The sequence below is a fragment of the Podarcis muralis genome, chromosome 8 (assembly GCF_964188315.1).
Source record: "Podarcis muralis chromosome 8, rPodMur119.hap1.1, whole genome shotgun sequence".
Classification (NCBI taxonomy): Eukaryota; Metazoa; Chordata; class Lepidosauria; order Squamata; family Lacertidae; genus Podarcis; species Podarcis muralis.
The window spans coordinates 1,215,101-1,232,353 of NC_135662.1; the positions used below are offsets into that span (position 1 = coordinate 1,215,101).

The 17,253-nt window shown below is 50.7% G+C and overlaps 1 protein-coding gene across 1 annotated transcript in view; it reads right to left on the reverse strand.

Moving 5' to 3' along the window:
* LOC114600141 (TBC1 domain family member 20-like) overlaps window positions 1-12,573 on the reverse strand; it is a 16,361-nt gene extending 3,788 nt beyond the window's left edge. Inside the window, exons 1-7 of the mRNA XM_077932660.1 lie at window positions 12,457-12,573; window positions 7,599-7,787; window positions 4,608-4,688; window positions 4,290-4,476; window positions 2,566-2,667; window positions 1,770-1,911; window positions 20-204 (exon numbers count right to left, since the gene is read on the reverse strand). Of these exons, the coding sequence (XP_077788786.1) occupies window positions 20-204; window positions 1,770-1,911; window positions 2,566-2,667; window positions 4,290-4,476; window positions 4,608-4,688; window positions 7,599-7,787; window positions 12,457-12,523 (953 nt within the window). The 5' untranslated portion in view covers window positions 12,524-12,573. The remainder of the gene's footprint in view (window positions 1-19; window positions 205-1,769; window positions 1,912-2,565; window positions 2,668-4,289; window positions 4,477-4,607; window positions 4,689-7,598; window positions 7,788-12,456) is intronic.
* Between the last annotated feature and the right edge of the window lie 4,680 nt (window positions 12,574-17,253).

Below are 17,253 nucleotides of genomic sequence, written 5' to 3' on the forward strand. Positions count from 1 at the left end.
AAGTCCTGGCCCCTCTCACCTCTTCTGGAGCTGAAGCGCTGCTTGTTTGGCCAGCTGGGCGTGGGGGAGACGCTGGAAGAGCTGGTGGGCACGGGCGATGAGGGTCTCATAAGGCAGGTCCTGAGGGATCTGGGACAGGAGCTGGTGGATGCTGGGCATGTCGCAGTCGCAGGCCAGCACCTCCTCTTCGCGGAAGAGGACAATCTAGATGGGTGGGAGAGAAGGGAAGGGAGAAAAAGGGGCTGGTGAGCCTAGGAAGTGTTAGGATATTCCATTCTGCCTTAAGAACAGACGTGTGGAAGTGTTGCATGTCACATGTCTGTTTACACTCCAGCACAGCTTGCTGGGAACTTCCCTTTTGCTTTTGCTGTCTTGCTTTGGATACGAAGGGGATCAGACATGTTTCCTTTTGTCCTGATGTATGCTGAATAAATTGCTTGTAAATAGGCTTACACAGCCTCTCCTGTCACTTCTGTTGCGAAGCGTTTACAGTGGTGCCTCGCAAGACGAAATTAATCTGTTCTGCGAGTCTCTTCGTCTTGCGGTTTTTTCGTCTTGCGAAGCACGGCTATTAGCGGCTTAGCGGCTATTAGCGGCTTAGCGGCTATTAACAGCTTAGCAGCTTAGCAGCTATTAATGGCTTAGCAGCTTTAAGAAAAAGGAAACAAACTCGCAAGAACTCGCAAGATGTTTCGTCTTGCGAAGCAAGCCCATAGGGAAATTCGTCTTGCGGAACGACTCAAAAAACGGAAAACCCTTTCGTCTAGCGAGTTTTTCATCTTGCGAGGCATTCGTCTTGCGGGGCACCACTGTACTCTGCTGAGTAATAATATAATAATAATAATTTATTATTTATACCCCGCCCATCTGGCTGAGTTTCCCCAGCCACTCTGGGCGGCTTCAACTCGAATGTTAAAAACAATACAATGGTACCTCGGGTTACATACGCTTCAGGTTACATACACTTCAGGTTACAGACTCCGCTAGCCCAGAAATAGTGCTTCGGGTTAAGAACTTTGCTTCAGGATGAGAACAGAAATTGTACTCTAGAGGCGCAGCAGGACTTAACCTGAGGTACCACTGTACAGCATTAAATATTAAAAACTTCCCTAAACAGGGCTGCCTTCAGATGTCTTTTAAAGATAAGATAGCTGCTTATTTCCTTGACATCTGATGGGAGGGCGGGCGCCACTACCGAGAAGGCCCTCTGCCCGGTTCCCTGTAACCTCACTTCTCGCAATGGACTGCAAGAAGATCCAGCCTCTCCATTCTTAAGGAACTCAGCCCTGAGTGCTCACTGGAAGGACAGATCGTGAAGCTGAGGCTCCAAGACTTTGGCCACCTCATGAGAAGAGAAGACTCCCTGGAAAAGACCCTGATGCTGGGAAAGATGGAGGGCACAAGGAGAAGGGGGCGACAGAGGACGAGATGGTGGGACAGTGTTCTTGAAGCTACCAGCATGAGCTTGACCAAACTGTGGGAGGCAGTGGAAGACAGGAGTGCCAGGCGTGCTCTGGTCCAGGGGGTCACGAAGAGTCGGACACAACTAAACGACTAAACAACAACAACAACAAACTCTCGGGATGCTAAATTGGAGTGCTAAACCCCACTACTGACCACAGCCATGAAGACACACCCACACTCAATAGGCATAAGAAAGCACTGAAAGCGGGTGGGGGCACCAAAGAGAAGCCCCCCCCCCCAAAGAGGAAACCTCCCTCTGCTGCGGCATAGCACCCCCTGCCCATTGTGCCTCCAGCCTGACTTACTGCAGCGGCAAAGTAAACTGCCATGAGAGGGTGGGAGGCCAGGAAGAAATCATAGAGGCGAAGGATGTGCTGGAAGTTGGCGAGGACGTGGCCGTACCAGGTGATCAGCCAGCTCAGGGCGAAGATGGTCCCCACCTCAGCTCTGCAAGCGGAAGCAAAGAGAAGGAGTCACCACTAAGAAGCCCTTGGTCTCCAAATATAATGTTTTTTGATATCTGACGCAAACAAAGAAAGAAATACAATAACTTGGAACTGTGTGTGGAAAACTTGTAGAAATAATAATGCAATGAGTCTAATCAGAAGCAAATGTGTTTGGTTTGGTTTGTCTTCTTTTTCCTTTTCCTTCTCCCCTCCCCCCTTCCCCTCACCCCCCCTTCTTTTTCCTTTTTCTTTTTTGTGTGTCTCCTTTCTTGGTCTTTCTCTTTTCCATATGTTAAGAATGAGTTAAAGAGATAAAAGTGTAATATGAAAACTTCAATAAGTTAAAAGTGATGTTGTGTAATTTTTCCATGACTATTTATATATTGTTAAAATTGGTTAACTGTAATGAATTGGTGGAGCAACTACTGTGGTTTTCTTCCATTTGTCATTGTTGAATTCTAAATAAAGTATTATTTAAAAAAAAAGAGAAGAAGCCGCCCTTGGTCTCCATCGTTTTGGAACCTGCCCTCACACCCAAGCCCACCTACAGCTTTGCAAATGCCCCCGTGTTTTTTTTACCTTTCAGCCTTCCCTGCTTATATCTGATTGCACAAACGCCCACCCACCCTGGGGCAAAGCTCTGGGGAGAAGGTACCTTTGCATGAAGTCATGGAGTCGAGGGCTCTCCTGCTGCAGAATAGGCATGAGGTAATTGAGGATGTGCTTGGTGCTGTCCATAGTGGGGTCCATAAAGTCCCTAGAAAGCAAAAGATGAGGAGGTGAAATCGGTCGTGATCAAATGGGCACAAGATATAGGTCATAATATACAATTGGGAAAAACTGTGGAAACCAGATTTAAAATTCACAGATTGCTCTCTTCTGAAAGAAAATTACATGAAAATGATGTATAGATGGTATATAACACCAGCACAGATTGCAAAAATGTATAAAACTGGGTCAAACACATGTTGTAAAGAAAAGGAAGGGACTTTTTATCATATGTGGTGGGAATGCAGAGAAATTTTAAAATTCTGGGAAATGATATATAATGAGCTGAAGAAGATGTTCAAAATAACATTTATTTAAAAAGTGGAGGCTTTTCTGCTAAGGATTGTAGGACAAGACCTGCCAAGGAAAATAAAGAATCTATTTATGTATTCAACAACAGCGGCAAAAGTCTTGATTGCACAAGGATGGAAGAATGAGGAAACCCCGACTAAAGAACAGCAGCAAGAGAAATTAATGAACTATGCAGAACTGGCGAAAGTGACATGCAAACTACGAGACAAGGACAAGTGTGACTTTAAAGAAGAATGGGAACCTTTTATAAATTATTTTAAAAGACAACAAAATGAATTGGACTCCTTGGCAGGTTTTGAATGAACATACACAAATTTATTGAGGCTTAATATAGCAGACAGATAATATAAGGATGCATACAATTTTATAATAAGTTAAAATTGGTTGAGAAATCAGAGAGAGGAGCTGAGGGAAGTCTTAGGGGGGAGGGAGGGAGGGTCTGTTGGGGAGGTAGGAGGGGAAAAATGGGGGGGGGGAATAATGAAGATGATTTGTTTGAATAATTTGTTATGTGAAAATTGTTAATAAAAATAACTTTTAAAAACAACAACATAAAGTCCCTAGAAAGAACATGGAAGCTGGGGAGGGCCATGTTCAATGCTGCCACTTTCGACAAAAGGTGCGTTTTCCTCCTCCTCCTCTACCATCACCACCACTTCTTCCCTGTGCCCAGTCCAGGTGACATACCTGTGATGGCCTGGGAATCTGATTCAGAGGCTGAACCTGAGGAATCCCAGCCTGCACAGGAGTCCCCGCCTCCAGAACCTGCTGAGCCGGGGCTGGGGCTTGAGCCTGAAGGGTCCTCACCTGTGCTGGATCCTCAGGAGCAGACACCAGATGTATCCACTCTGGCTCCGGAGGTGATGGAGGACCCATTGCCTGCAGGTGCTCCTCTCCCAGCCCTGTCAGGGGAAGGTGAGGTTGCCTCTGGGTCCAGTAACCCTCCAGCCTCTCCTGAGCTGCAGAGGCTCAGGGCAGAGAGGCAGAGGGAACTAAGTTCTCTCAGGAGGAGTGCTCACCTCCAGGCCAGGAGGGGCGAGTCACCTGTGGGCCGGGACTGCCCTAGGCCTCAGAGGAGATAAAGGCCAGTCAGCCCAGTCCCAGGTTGCGGGAGCAACATTGCTGGAAACCTGTTCCTGCCAGCACCCTGACCTGCTCTTCTGAAGTTCCTGACCACGCCCGGCACCTTGCCTTGGACCCCACTTCACCCTTGACAGACAGCCTCCAGACCCTCGACCTAGGACCGGACTCAGACCACACCGCATGGTAACCCCCCCCCCCCCGGGACCAGCGCAGTACCTGAGATGAAGCGTCGAGAGCCTCTCCAGCAGAGCAACGGCCATGCGCTCGCCTGAGACCAGCAGCAAGGTCACAGCAATGTCGTGGTAGCCCTGGTAGTAGTGCAAGTCAGGGTGGGTCTTCAGCACGTGCAGGATGATATCGGTCAACTGCTCCTGGAGGGCCTGACGCTGCTCCTCCTGCATGCCTGCGCAGGGATCAGGGGTGGGTGGCAGGTGGCAAACACAGCCCATCCCCCTCCTTGTTGCCACGGGCATCTCCTCCACGGCTGCACCCCTTCATCCCTCCCCTCCCTCCCCTGCAAGAGACCCGTCTCACCTGGAGGAAAGCGGCGAACGGAACGGCGCACATCCAGGAGGACCTGGTGGCAATCTTTGTGGTTCTGGCGCACTTCCCGACCTGGGGGAGAAGCAAGGAAATGGGCTGTGGGTGGGGTGGCTCAGCAATGGGCGACCACTGCCAGGCAGGAGGCAGCATGCTCTACAAGACCTCTTGGCGCGTCGCGCCAACTTTCATCCCCTGCCCCTGTTTTCAGCTGCGCCAGATGAAGAAGCGCCTTGGTTTGCCACAAAAGGGCTGGCAAAAAAACAAAACAAAAAAGCCAACAACCCACACATGCACACACATGCACAACATCCCAGCATGCCCTGCACCAAGATGTCCTTAACACAGGTGCCCGGAGATTCTCAAAGACTCCACCCCATGATGGCAGTGGGCACACTGGTAAGGGCCCCTGAGAGTGGCCACGGGGACCATGAATCCTCTTCCTACCTCAGCTACTGCCAGGGCTGCAGTATAAGTAATAAAACAACAACAACAAACAACAACAATAAATAATAAGCAGAGTCAGGCAGAGAAGCAAAGTCTTTCTTCAATAAAACGGCATACAATTTGGCAGCCTTTCCTGACAGGATCTGCCCCTATGGAGCAGTTGCCAAGCCTGGAGGTCTTCTACCCGCTCTCCATCTCCATCTCCTTAGCCTTTCTACAGTAGGAAAGGCAGGCTCCCTCCATTCTTCTGCAGCCCCCTCCCTCCCTCCTCTGCCTCAGTTTCTGAGTCTGAACTGCTCTCTGCAGCCGGCTCTCCTGCCTCACAAAAGCCTGTTGCTCCTTCAACATCCAACCATTCCTCTCCCCACTCCTCCCTCCGATCTCTCCTTGGTCTCCCACCACCAATCCCTGGGCTCTGAGCCTTCCTCCTCTGAGGTTTCCCTTGGGGGTCCCCCGGCTGGTGCCTCCTACCACTCCTGGTCATCCAGCCAGTCCCTAACAGCTACCAAGAGGAGACCAGGTTTGGATGGCACATCCAAAAAGAACCGTGCAAGGAGTTCCACAGTGGACGTTCACATAACTTCAACTGTGCCTGCAAACCAAGCCATGCTGGGTCTAGAAAAAAAAAAAAAAGAAAGCCAAGGTATGGATTGTGTGAACAGGGCTTTTCCTTCATCCAATCCAGGGCATGTCAGTGTTAGTTTCTGTTTGCCACTGAGCAGCTGTTTTTGGAGTCACGGGACTCTGTTTACATTCCAGGGATTCCAGGCTATTGGAAGTCTCACGGGAGAAGGGATGTGACGTTAGTGGGTTTCCTGTTTCCTTTGTTCCTTTGCTAAGTTGCTCTCTGCTTTCACAGAGAGAGGATGTGTTTTTTGTCTGCGTAGTTAGGATAATAAAACTCTTTGCAATGTAGCCCAAACCTCTCGTCTCTTTCCTGTGCTGGAAACTCTGCTGAATGAAACGTGCCTTGGAGCCTTATGAAAGGCTCAGGTCATTAAACACGTCGGGAGGCGATTCCGAAGGACTCGGGGGAAGAAAATGTGCTTTATCAGCTTGGCCAAGCGGAGATCCTGACAGTCAGAACACTGAATGACAAGATCTTCAGCACCTCTGATAACACTGTTTGGGAACAGGACATTATGCCCTAATTGACTGCTTCTGAAAACAGCCTGTTGTGTCCTTAGCATCTGCCACAGCAACGTGCCTTGACTCAGACTCTGCCCACCTCGTGCCTTCCAGGTGTTATGGACAACTCCCATCATCCATACTGCCTGGGTGCGGGATGTAACACAAGCAGTCAAGTTCAACACTTCCTGTTTGCCCAGAGTGGACACACAGGGGGGATGATACTCCAGCCAGGAGGACTTCCTGTCACAGCTGGTCTGGAGCATCCTTCCCCTGCGTGTGACCAGGTAGATTGGCGTGACCCCGGGAGACCCCATAAAAGGGCCAGTCACGCAGCCATCTCCCTCTTTGATGCCATGATCTCTTGATGTCTTTTGCTGTCTGCTGGTTCTCAGCCAGCAGCACATGGGCTCATATGAACCCACTCTCATTTCTGTAACTACAAGCTAAAAGCTTGCCTTCAGGGAACCTACTGTGAACGGAATGGAAGTAAACTTCTTATCATTATTTCAAAGAGAAGACTGCTGTGTCTTTATTCTTTTTAAGAGGAAACAAAGGAGATGTACCAGGAACAAACCCAACCTGGACAGGCGAGATTGGATTGTTTAAGTGAAGAGATTCAAACAAATCTACCAACACACCCTGGCCAGCACTTTCTGGAGCTCCTGCCCTCGGGCAGAAGCTATAGAAGCATGATGCGTGGCACCAACAGGGTAAAGAACAGCTTCTATCTGGGGCAGTGGCCTAGCGTGGGTTGTCAGCACCCGGGGCAAGGCAAGTAATTTGCGCCCCCTAACCCATGGATTTTAGCACTCGAGTCTCTTCCAGTAGTGCGAGCGCACCCCCCCCCCAAGATGTTGCACCCGGTGCGGCCGGCCCCCCCTGCACCCCCCACGCTACGCCACTGATCTGGGGGCTGTTAGGCTGCTGAATGAAAAGATAACAACAGGGCGACTAACTTTCAGGTTTGGTGTGCGTGCGTCAGTAAACAAAGGGAATTAAGACAGAGAGCTGAGGGGGTGGTGCTTGTCTAATCTCACTGTATACAAGTTATACAAGTGACAATAAAGTATTTCAATATACTATGGAATGTACTCTGCTATTGACTCACTAGCGTGAGGGAGGGAGGATAATATTTATTCAATATGTCCTCTCCTACTACCCACAACATTTCCACGCTGGGATTGCTGTGAAATGGCATCGTAGAAACTGGAACATGCTGGCCTACATAGGCAAATGCAGCCCACTGGGATTTCACAGCCTTGGGCATTCCAGAAAAAAGCCGGGAAGTTTCTCAAGGCCTTGACGGGCACCCAGGCACTGCTGGGGAGCTGCACCCAGTCCAACGAGACACACCTCGCGCCAGCCTTTTCAAGAACTCTTCCTCCTCTCCTGTCCTGGATGCCATACCTGGCTTGGGCGGCAGGCTATACACGTTCACGCCCAGCAGTTTGGGCCACACCTTCCGGCGGATCTCATCCGTGAGGAGCCCGCCCTGGCTCAGCGCCGCCGCCCGGAGGCTCTTGACATCGACGGGGTCTCTGGTCAGGGCCTGGTGGATCAGCAGTCGTTTCTGCTTCTTCTGCAACCCAGGCGGCTCTGCGGAAAGGAGGGGGAGAATGACAGGGGTCGGTGCCAAAGGCTGCGGCAAGGGCCTCTGCGCCCGCACCCTGCCCAGGCTGGATGGATCCTCTTTGGAGGGTGGACTGGCGCTGTCCAAGGCAAACGCCAGGGAGGAGCAGCCTGTGCCAAGGACCATCGGGCAGAGCAATGCCCTCTAAGGACACGGCAGCCCAGCCTCCTCCTCTTGGCACAGGTGTTGGTGCTGACCTTGAAAGCCCTAAACGGCCTCGGTCCAGTATACCCAAGGGAGCATCTCCACCCCCATCATTCTGCCAGACACTGAGGTCCAGCTCCGAGGGCCTTCTGGCGGTTCCCTCACTGCGAGAAGCCAAGCTACAGGGAACCAGGCAGAGGGCCTTCTCGGTGGTGGCGCCTGCCCTGTGGAACGCCCTCCCTTCAGATGTGAAGGAAATAAGCAGCTATCTTATCTTTAAAAGACACCTGAAGGCAGCCCTGTTTAGGGAGGTTTTTAATATTTAATGCTGTATTGTTTTTAACACTCGATTGGGAGCCGCCCAGAGTGCCTGGGGAAACTCAGCCAGATGGGCGGGGTATAAATAAAAAATTATTGTTATTGTAATAATAAGAGAAGAGAAGACTCCCTGGAAAAGACCCTGACGTTGGGAAAGATGGAGGGCACAAGGAGAAGGGGACAACAGAGGACGAGATGGTGGGACGGTGTTCTCGAAGCTACCAGCATGAGGGAGGCAGTGGAAGACAGGAGGGCCTGGCATGCTCTGGTCCAGGGGGTTACGAAGAGTCGACACCACTAACCAACATTATTATTATTATTACTATTACTATTACAGGCCCTTCAAGGAAACAGGGGCAGAAGCAGCTTGGATTGCTGCTACTTGATGTTATGCAGCGTTGCTTAATTGTTAAAAAACCCACATGCCACCTGGTATATGCCAAGGAGAAAGCCCCTGTCCGCAGGGATTTTCCAAGGCCAAAAAGAAGCCCTTGAAACGCCTCTGGTCCCAGGAACCTGTTTGAACCCTAGAATGTGGGACGATTGGGTGAATATTTTTATCTGGGTTGACTCAGCAGTTGCTAGGAGATGCTTGGGAAGAGCAGCCCCAGAGAGCCAGGGGAGGCCTAAGCTATTGTTGCTGCAGAACTAGGCTGAGATGAGATGCCAGGGTCTCTCCCTGGGCTCAGCTGAGAGACCTGAAACTTTTGGCTCCTCCCCTCCTTGAACCGTTTCCATTCCAGCTCGTCTTTACAAGAACTCTGCAACTAAGAACTAATTCATGGGGCTGCTTTTTTTCCTCCTCCCTACCAACGCCTTTTCCATTTGTGTCGTGTCTTCAGCCGGCACTGTCTCATTACAGATGTTTGCAAGCTGTTCCTTTTTCAGGCCAAAAACTACATTTCTTTATTAGATTTATTAGATTTATATGCCGCCCTTCATCGTGAGATCTCAGGGTGGTTCACAGAATAAAATACAGATGAATCTCAACGGTAAATGCGCGCAACACTTCTTAAAAATAGAAGTAACGCTTTGAAAAAAAGAAACGCAAGCTGGGAACCATGAAAACCTACTTTGGCAGCTGCAGGAATGCTTTCAAATATGCCCAATTTAATTCAGGTAGAATGGATTATTTGGTGTCAGATTCAAGTGGGAGCCCAGATGAACCGCTAAATCTCCTGTTTTCTGCACAGCAGAGCCTGCCCCATCCATCTCTGCCTGCTAGCACGAGCTCCGAGGCCTGAATGTCAAGACCATGACCCCCCCATGTGTTATGGGTGCCAAGGGACACCCCCTCAACTGCATCAAGGGGAAGAGGCCTCAGGGGCCTTGGGTGGCCACAGAAAGTCCTGGCTGCTGCTGCTTCTGTCAGCTCTGGCACCTTCTGCACAGAAGTCCAAATCTGGAATGAATCAGGGAGTGAGCAGCAGCCAAGCGAAAGAGCCAGTGTCGAGCGGGGGCTATAGCCAGAGTGCAGGACCAGAAGTGGGGAGAGCCAGGTTCAAATCCTGCGCACCTCTGAAAACCTGCTGGGAATCGCAGGCAGGAAGTTGTGGACATTCAAAGAAGCTGGGAGAAGGATAAAAGAAACCGCTTCACACAGCCGATAGACGGTGGAACTCCCTCCCACAGGAGCGAGTGAGGAAGGAGAGAAATTCCTGCCCAGTTCAAAGCTTCGAATCCTAGGCAATCTTCCAGGCATGGCAGAGCAGAGTTAAACTGTGGAACTCACTCCCACCGGAGGCAGTGATGCCACCAGCCTAGATGGCTTTAAAAGGGCGTTGGACACATTCATGAGGGAACAGAGGGCGATTGGTGGCTCCTAGCCAGGATGGCCACACTCGGCCTCTACAGTTGGAGGCAGCCATGAATCATAGTTGCTGGAAACCACAGGAGGCAAGAGAGCTCTTGTGCTCAAATTCTGCTCACAGGTTTCCCACAGGTCACTGTGAGGACAGGATGCTGGACCTAGTGGACACCCTCATCTTTCTTTTCTTAAATAAGACTCATCTTACTTTCTTAAAAAAGGTAAAGGGACCATTAGGTCCAGTCGTGACTGACTCTGGGGTTGCGGCGCTCATCTCGCTTTACTGGCTGAGGGAGCCAGCGTTTGTCCGCAGACAGTTTTTCTGGGTCATGTGGCCAGCATGACTAAGTCGCTTCTGGCGAACCAGAGCAGCGCACGGAAACACCGTTTACCTTCCCGCCGGAGTGGTACCTATTTATCTACTTGCACTCTGACGTGCTTTTGAACTGCTAGGTTGGCAGGAGCAGGGACCGAGCAACGGGAGCTCACTGTATCGCGGGAATTCGAACCGCCGACCTTCTGATCGGCAAGTCCTAGGCTCTGTGGTTTAATGCACAGCGCCTCTCGCATCCCTCTTACTTTCTTATCCTTACTTAATTAGGATGCTGACTAGGAGACCCTCAGCCTGTGGTGGTCCCTAGCCTCCCTCAGAGAGTTGTTGTGAAGATTTGCGGCTGGGGAAGAAGGAACATTGTGCCCTGACCTCCTAGGAGGAAGGGTGAGATGACAAAATAATGGGATCAGCAAAGATCTTGCCTTCTGGAGCAAGCATAACAGCCCAGAGCCCACCAATCAAGCTCTGCCTACTGAGCATGCAGGATTCTGTGCTTCTGAATATTTGCTAATGGCCACTTAAATCCCAATAGATTTCCCAAATAAAGGCCCCTGTGGGAGTGACTAGCCTCCCTCGGCTGAGGACTAGCCACTTGTCATTCTGCTTATTGCATAACTCTAAGCCTCCTTCCTGGAGTTATCTGGGCCAAAGGATCCAGCGGTTGCAGCAGCAGAAGCACCCACGAGTGCTGACGGTGCACTGCAGGGCTGCATCCACCGCCTGCATCCCTCTGCTGGGCACAACAGGGAACAACCGGGCAAGATGGAGCTCCAAGCCTGCTGTCGCGTGGAGGGGGGGGGGGTTAGAGGGGTCAGGCAGAACACCTGCTCCGCATGCAAAAGGCCCCCTGCTCCCAAGGCACCTCTCTCCAGGGAGGGCTGGGGAAGACTCTGCTGCCCAAGGTGGCCTAGATGGAAGCCGAGGGCCCGGCGCTCAGCAGAAGACAGCTTCCTACATTGCAGCGGGCTGGACTGGATGACCCTTGGGGGTCCCTTCAGGTCCGGATTTGGGTTTGATGAGGCCCTAAGCTACTGGAGGTAACGGGGCCCTTTATAGGTCCAGCTGTCCTTTGTCAGCACTGTTTTTTGTGTTGAATATATGCTATATGATAGGGACGCGGGTGGCACTGTGGGTTAAACCACAGAGCCTAGGACTTGCCGATCAGAGGGTCTGCGGTTTGAATCCCCCCGACGGGGTGAGCTCCCGTTGCTCAGTCCCTGCTCCTGCCAACCTAGCAGTTCAAAAGCACGTCAAAGTGCAAGTAGATAAATAGGTACCACTCCAGCAGGAAGGTAAACAGCGTTTCCGTGCGCTGCTCTGGTTCGCCAGAAGCAGCTCAGTCATGCTGGCCACATGACCCGGAAGCTGTACGCCGGCTCCCTTGGCCAGTAAAGTGAGATGAGTGCTGCAACCCCAGAGTCGGCCACGACTGGACCTAATGGTCAGGGGTCCCTTTACCTTTTATATACTACAGTGGTACCTCGGGTTAAGAACTTAATTCGTTCCAGAGGTCTGTTCTTAACCTGAAACTGTTCTTAACCTGAAGCACCACTTTAGCTAATGGGGCCTCCCGCTGCCGCCGTGCCGCCGGAGCATGATTTCTTAACCTGAGGTACTATTTCTGAAGTTCTTAACCTGAGGCACTATTTCTGGGTTAGCAGAGTCTGTAACCTGAAGCGTCTGTAACCCGAGATACCACTGTATATGGTAACTGATGGACCTAATCCAAAGCCATTTGCCACTGTTACTGTATGTATGTTTTGTTTTATTTGGTTTTTTTTAATCTGATATTTTGGGAAGGTACATCCAGGGTCCCCCCCTTTTAATTTTTGGGGGCCGCCAAGAGCCCTAAGCTAGAGCTTGTTTCTGCCCTAGAGCCTCCCCCGGGCTCCCTCCTTGCAGCCGTCGGGGCTGGAGGCGGAAGCCGAGCTCCTTCCTCCGTGCCCGGCAGCCCATCCCGGGCAGCTCCGGGGGTGGCAGCGGCTCCCCAGCTGTGCCCGGGCTGCAGCGGCTCACCGGGCCCCCCTCTCACCTCCTCCTGCCGGGGCTCCTCCTCCTCCTTCGCTCCCGGGGCTCCGCCGCCGCCGCCGCCCGCTCATCGCCCCGTCCGCCCGCTTGCCCGCAGCCCGGTGCCCAGCTGGCAGCAGGAATCCCCGCCTCCCGCCGCTCCCATTGGCGCCACGGCCGGCGCTCGGAGGCCCCATTGGACGCCCGCCCCGTCCATCTCCCAGGGGGGCGGGGAGAGGCGCTTCGCCGCGCAAAGCCTCTCGGGACTGGTAGTTCTTTGCGGGCAAGGTGCCCGGGCGCCCCCTGGGGAGGGAGAAGGCGGCCGGGCGGGGGTCCCCGGGATGGATCTGGGGCCATTGCAGCAGCGGAGCCTCCAAGGGCCCCTCTTGGCCAGGGACAGTCCCGGTTTCTGATTGCATCCCGGAATAATAATAATAATAATAATAATAATAATAATAATAATAATAATGTCCCGCTTTTCCTTCGGTCGTCCCTGTTTGCACCGGAGGAATGTTGGAGGGGATGGAGTCATCCGACCCCCAAGCCCTCCAAAGGCAGCCCTGCAGAGGGAGGGTTTGTGAAATGATGTTTTTAGATATGTTGGAAGCAGCCCAGACTGGCTGGGGAAACCCAATCAGATACTCGGGGTATAAATAGGAAGATGGTAATAATATTAATAATACTAATATCATCCCGTTGAGGGAATAGCACCTAGACTAAGGTTACCAGATTTTTTTCAATGAATCCGGGGACACTTTTCAACTTCAATGGATTTTGTATGGGAACTTTGTAAATCTGGGGACTGTCCCCGGGAAACGGGGATGTCTGGTAACCTTAACCTAGATGATGCCAGGGTTGTAGGGGCAGTTGCAAACCAGCCAGATGGGCAGGATATAACAACAACAACAACAACAACAACAACAACAACAACAGAGATATGGCCTTTCCTCCTCCTCCTCCTCCTTCTTCTTGTTTTATTTAGTGCGTCTCTATTTTCATCAGAGAAATGTTGGAGGGTATGTTGCATCAAGCCAGGCAGTGACCAGTCATCCACCCTAAACCATCACAGCTGGTCCAGGTTGCCACTACCAGTTCCAGGCAACCGCAGGATGGAAGAGGCACTTGCAGGCCTCTCCTACACTTGTGAATACCAGAACTAACATACTCAGTGATGTATTTCTGAGTAAACATGCGCACAGTCAGCCTTCTCTGGAAGAAGAAGAGTTTGGATTTGATATCCCGCTTTATCGCTACCTGAAGGAGTCTCAAAGCGGCTCACAATCTCCTTTCCCTTCCTCTCCCACAAGGTGAGTGGGGCTGAGAGACTTCAAAGAAGTGTGAGTGGCCCAAGGTCACCCAGCAGCTGCATGTGGAGGAGCGGAGATGCGAACCCGGTTCCCCAGATTACGAGTCCACCGCTCTTAACCACTACACCACACTGGCTATTATGTGACCCTCAAATAATCCTGGTTATCGCTACCTTGTGTATGTGCATCGAAATCATGTTTTAATGCAAGAAGACAGGGAAAGGCAAGTTGCTGTTGAGTCGATTAGTCGTGTCCGATTCTTCGTGACCCCATGGACCAGAGCATGCCAGGCACTCCTGTCTTCCACTGCCTCCCACAGTTCGGTCAAACTCATGCTGGTAGCTTCGAGAACACTGTCCAACCATCTTGTCCTCTGTCGTCCCCTTCTCCTCTTTGTCCATGGAGTTTTCTTGGCAGGGTACTGGAGTGGCTTGCCGGTTCCTGCTCCAGGTGGATCATGTTTGGTCACAACTCTCCACTATGACCTGTCCATCTTGGGTGGCCCTGCATGGCCGAGCTTCTTTTAAGAAAGAAGATTCCACCTAAACATTAGGAAGAACTTCCTGACAGTAAGAGCTGTTTGACAGTGGAATTTGCTGCCAAGGAGTGTGGTGGAGTCTCCTTCTTTGGAGGTCTTTAAGCAGAGGCTTGACAACCATATGTCAGGAGTGCTCTGATGGTGTTTCCTGCTTGGCAGGGGGTTGGACTCGATGGCCCTTGTGGTCTATTCCAACTCTATGATTCTATGATTCATAACTTCTCTGAGTTATTCAAGCCCCTTCGCCACGGCAAGGCAGTTGTGTTTGATCTTAATTGGCATAATTCCCTTTTAAGGACATGACGTTGAGATGGACACCTGCATTCACCTGCTTCCCCAACCCCTCCAGTTATTTTTTTGTGTATATAATTGTTATTAAAGATTCTCTTGGTGTACATAAGTACGTGCATTGTCTCTTTTTTCAGGTCATGGTCTAATTTGCCTCATCCAGGTCACAAGCCTCTTTCTGCAATTGACTTGAGCAACGTTCACCATTCCTCAAAAGTTCAGATGCAATCACCTTCTTGAAAACTTGCCTGTTTTATCTGCTTGTGGACTTCCCCACCCACAATACCAGATCCCAGCCATTCTCATTTCCTCCCCACCCCCGAACTATGTGATGACAAAGAATTTTTTTGAGTTTACATTCATACAGAAAATTAACACACAGTTAGTTGTCCTTCCTTTCCTTCTTTGCAACACACTCAGCTTCCTCACTGGAGCTGGGGGGAGGAAACTGAACTGTTTCTTCATGGGTTTCGTTATGGCAGCAGGGCCCCCACTCCTCTGGGGCAAGGCTCCTGTGCCTTTAAGGTTACTATTCGCCTATGCACACATACTTGGGAGTAAGTGTGTTAATCCCACTTACCTGGGAGTAAGCCCCATAGAACCCAATAGGACTTACTTCTGAGTAGACATAGGCTTGCTCCTTTAGTCCCATTGAACTGAAAGAGAGGGCGGGTGTGGAGGACTCCCTGGTCCTGAATGGGGTAACTGTGCCCCTGAAGGAGCAGGTGTGCAGCCTGGGAGTCATTCTGGACTCACAGCTGTCCGTGGAGGCGCAGGTCAATTCTGTGTCCAGGGCAGCTGTTTACCAGCTCCAGCTGGTACGCAGAATGAGACCCTATCTGCCCACAGTCTGTCTCACCAGAGTGGTGCATACTCTGATTATCTCTCACTTTTTAATACAACGTGCTCACTACTGCAACATGCTCTACATGGGGCTACCTTTGAAGGTGACCCGGAAACTACAACTACTCCAGAATGCGGCAGCTGTGACTGGGAGCGGCCGCCAAGACAACATAACACCGGTCTTGAAAGACGTACATTGGCTCCCAGTATGTTTCCGAGCACAATTCAAAGTGTTGGTGCTGACCTTTAAAGCCCTAAATGGCCTCGGTCCTGTATACTTGAAGGAGCGTCTCCACCCCCATCGTTCTGCCTGGACGCTGAGGTCCAGCTCTGAGGGCCTTCTGGCGGTTCCCTCATTGCAAGAAGTAAAGCTACAGGGAACCAGGCAGAGGGCCTTCTTGGTGGTGGCGCCCGCCCTGTGGAACGCCCTCCCACCAGATGTCAAAGAGAAAAACTACCAGACATTTAGAAGACATCTGAAGGCAGCCCTGTTCAGGGAAGTTTTTAATGTGTGACATTTTAATGTATTTTTCATCTTTGTTGGAAGCCGCGCAGAGTGGCTGGGGAAACCCAGCTAGATGGGCGGGGTACAAATAATAAATTATTATAATTATTATTGTTGTTGTTGTTTAGTCGTTTAGTCGTGTCCGACTCTTCGTGACCCCATGGACCAGAGTACTCCAGGCCCTCCTTCAGAATGGATAGGTTTGATCTTCTTGCAGTCCATGGGACTCTCAAGAGTCTCCTCCAGCACCATAATTCAAAAGCATTAATTCTTCGGCGATCAGCCTTCTTTATGGTCCAGCTCTCACTTCCATACATCACTACTGGGAAAACTATGGCTTTAACTATACGGACCTTTGTTGGCAAGGTGATGTCTCTGCTTTTTAAGATGCTGTCTAGGTTTGCCAATTATAATTATTATTACTACTTCTCAATAAGCAGGCTCGCACTATAGCAGGTGTTGATATGAATGAGCTGTAGCTCAGTAGAAGGGCACCTGAAATCGCTGGCGTCTCCAGGTAGCCTTGGGAGAGGCCCCTGCTTGATCCCCGGAGAGCTAGCTAGTGTAGACCTCAGCCCTCCAGATGTTTTTGACCTACAACTCCCATGATTCCTAGCTAGCAGGACCAGTGGTCAGGGATGATGGGAATTGTGGTCTCAAAACATCTGGAGGGCTGACGTTGAGGAAGCTTGGTGTAGACAATACTGAGCTAAATGGAGCAAAGGTCTGACGCAGGATAAGGCCTCTTCCTATGTTTCATTGGTACCCCAAGAAATCTTGCTAGCCCTACAAGAGCTGCCTTCACCACAGGGAGCTCCCCCCTCTACCAGTGGTTCTCAATCTGTGGGTCCCCAGATGTTGTTGGACTACAACTTCCATCATCCCTGAGCTCTGGCCTTGCTAGCTAGGGGTGATGGGAGTTGTAGTTCAACAACATCTGGGGACCCACAGGTTGAGAAAGGTTAGGTTTTCCATCTTATCCCCCCCCCCCATTACTGCTAACAAGTGTGCATGCAATGCTGAATGACTGCTAATGAATTTATTGCACATCAGTTGACTCTCTTGATGATGTTGGCCAACAGGTGTCAATACACGATTGCACTTCTCTGAGTGATGACAAGTTCCAAGGCCAGGCTGGCTACCTCCCCCCCCCCCCCAAAATAATTTTTTTATTGGTTTTTACAATATTAATGACAAACAAAAACACAAAACAAACAAAACATAACAAACATAAATCATAACCTAATTGCAAATAACAGTTATTAACTTTGTAAAACGACTTCCTCGTTTCCCCTTAGTTGAATTTCATTGCATATCCTTATAACGGTTTTCCAAATCTCA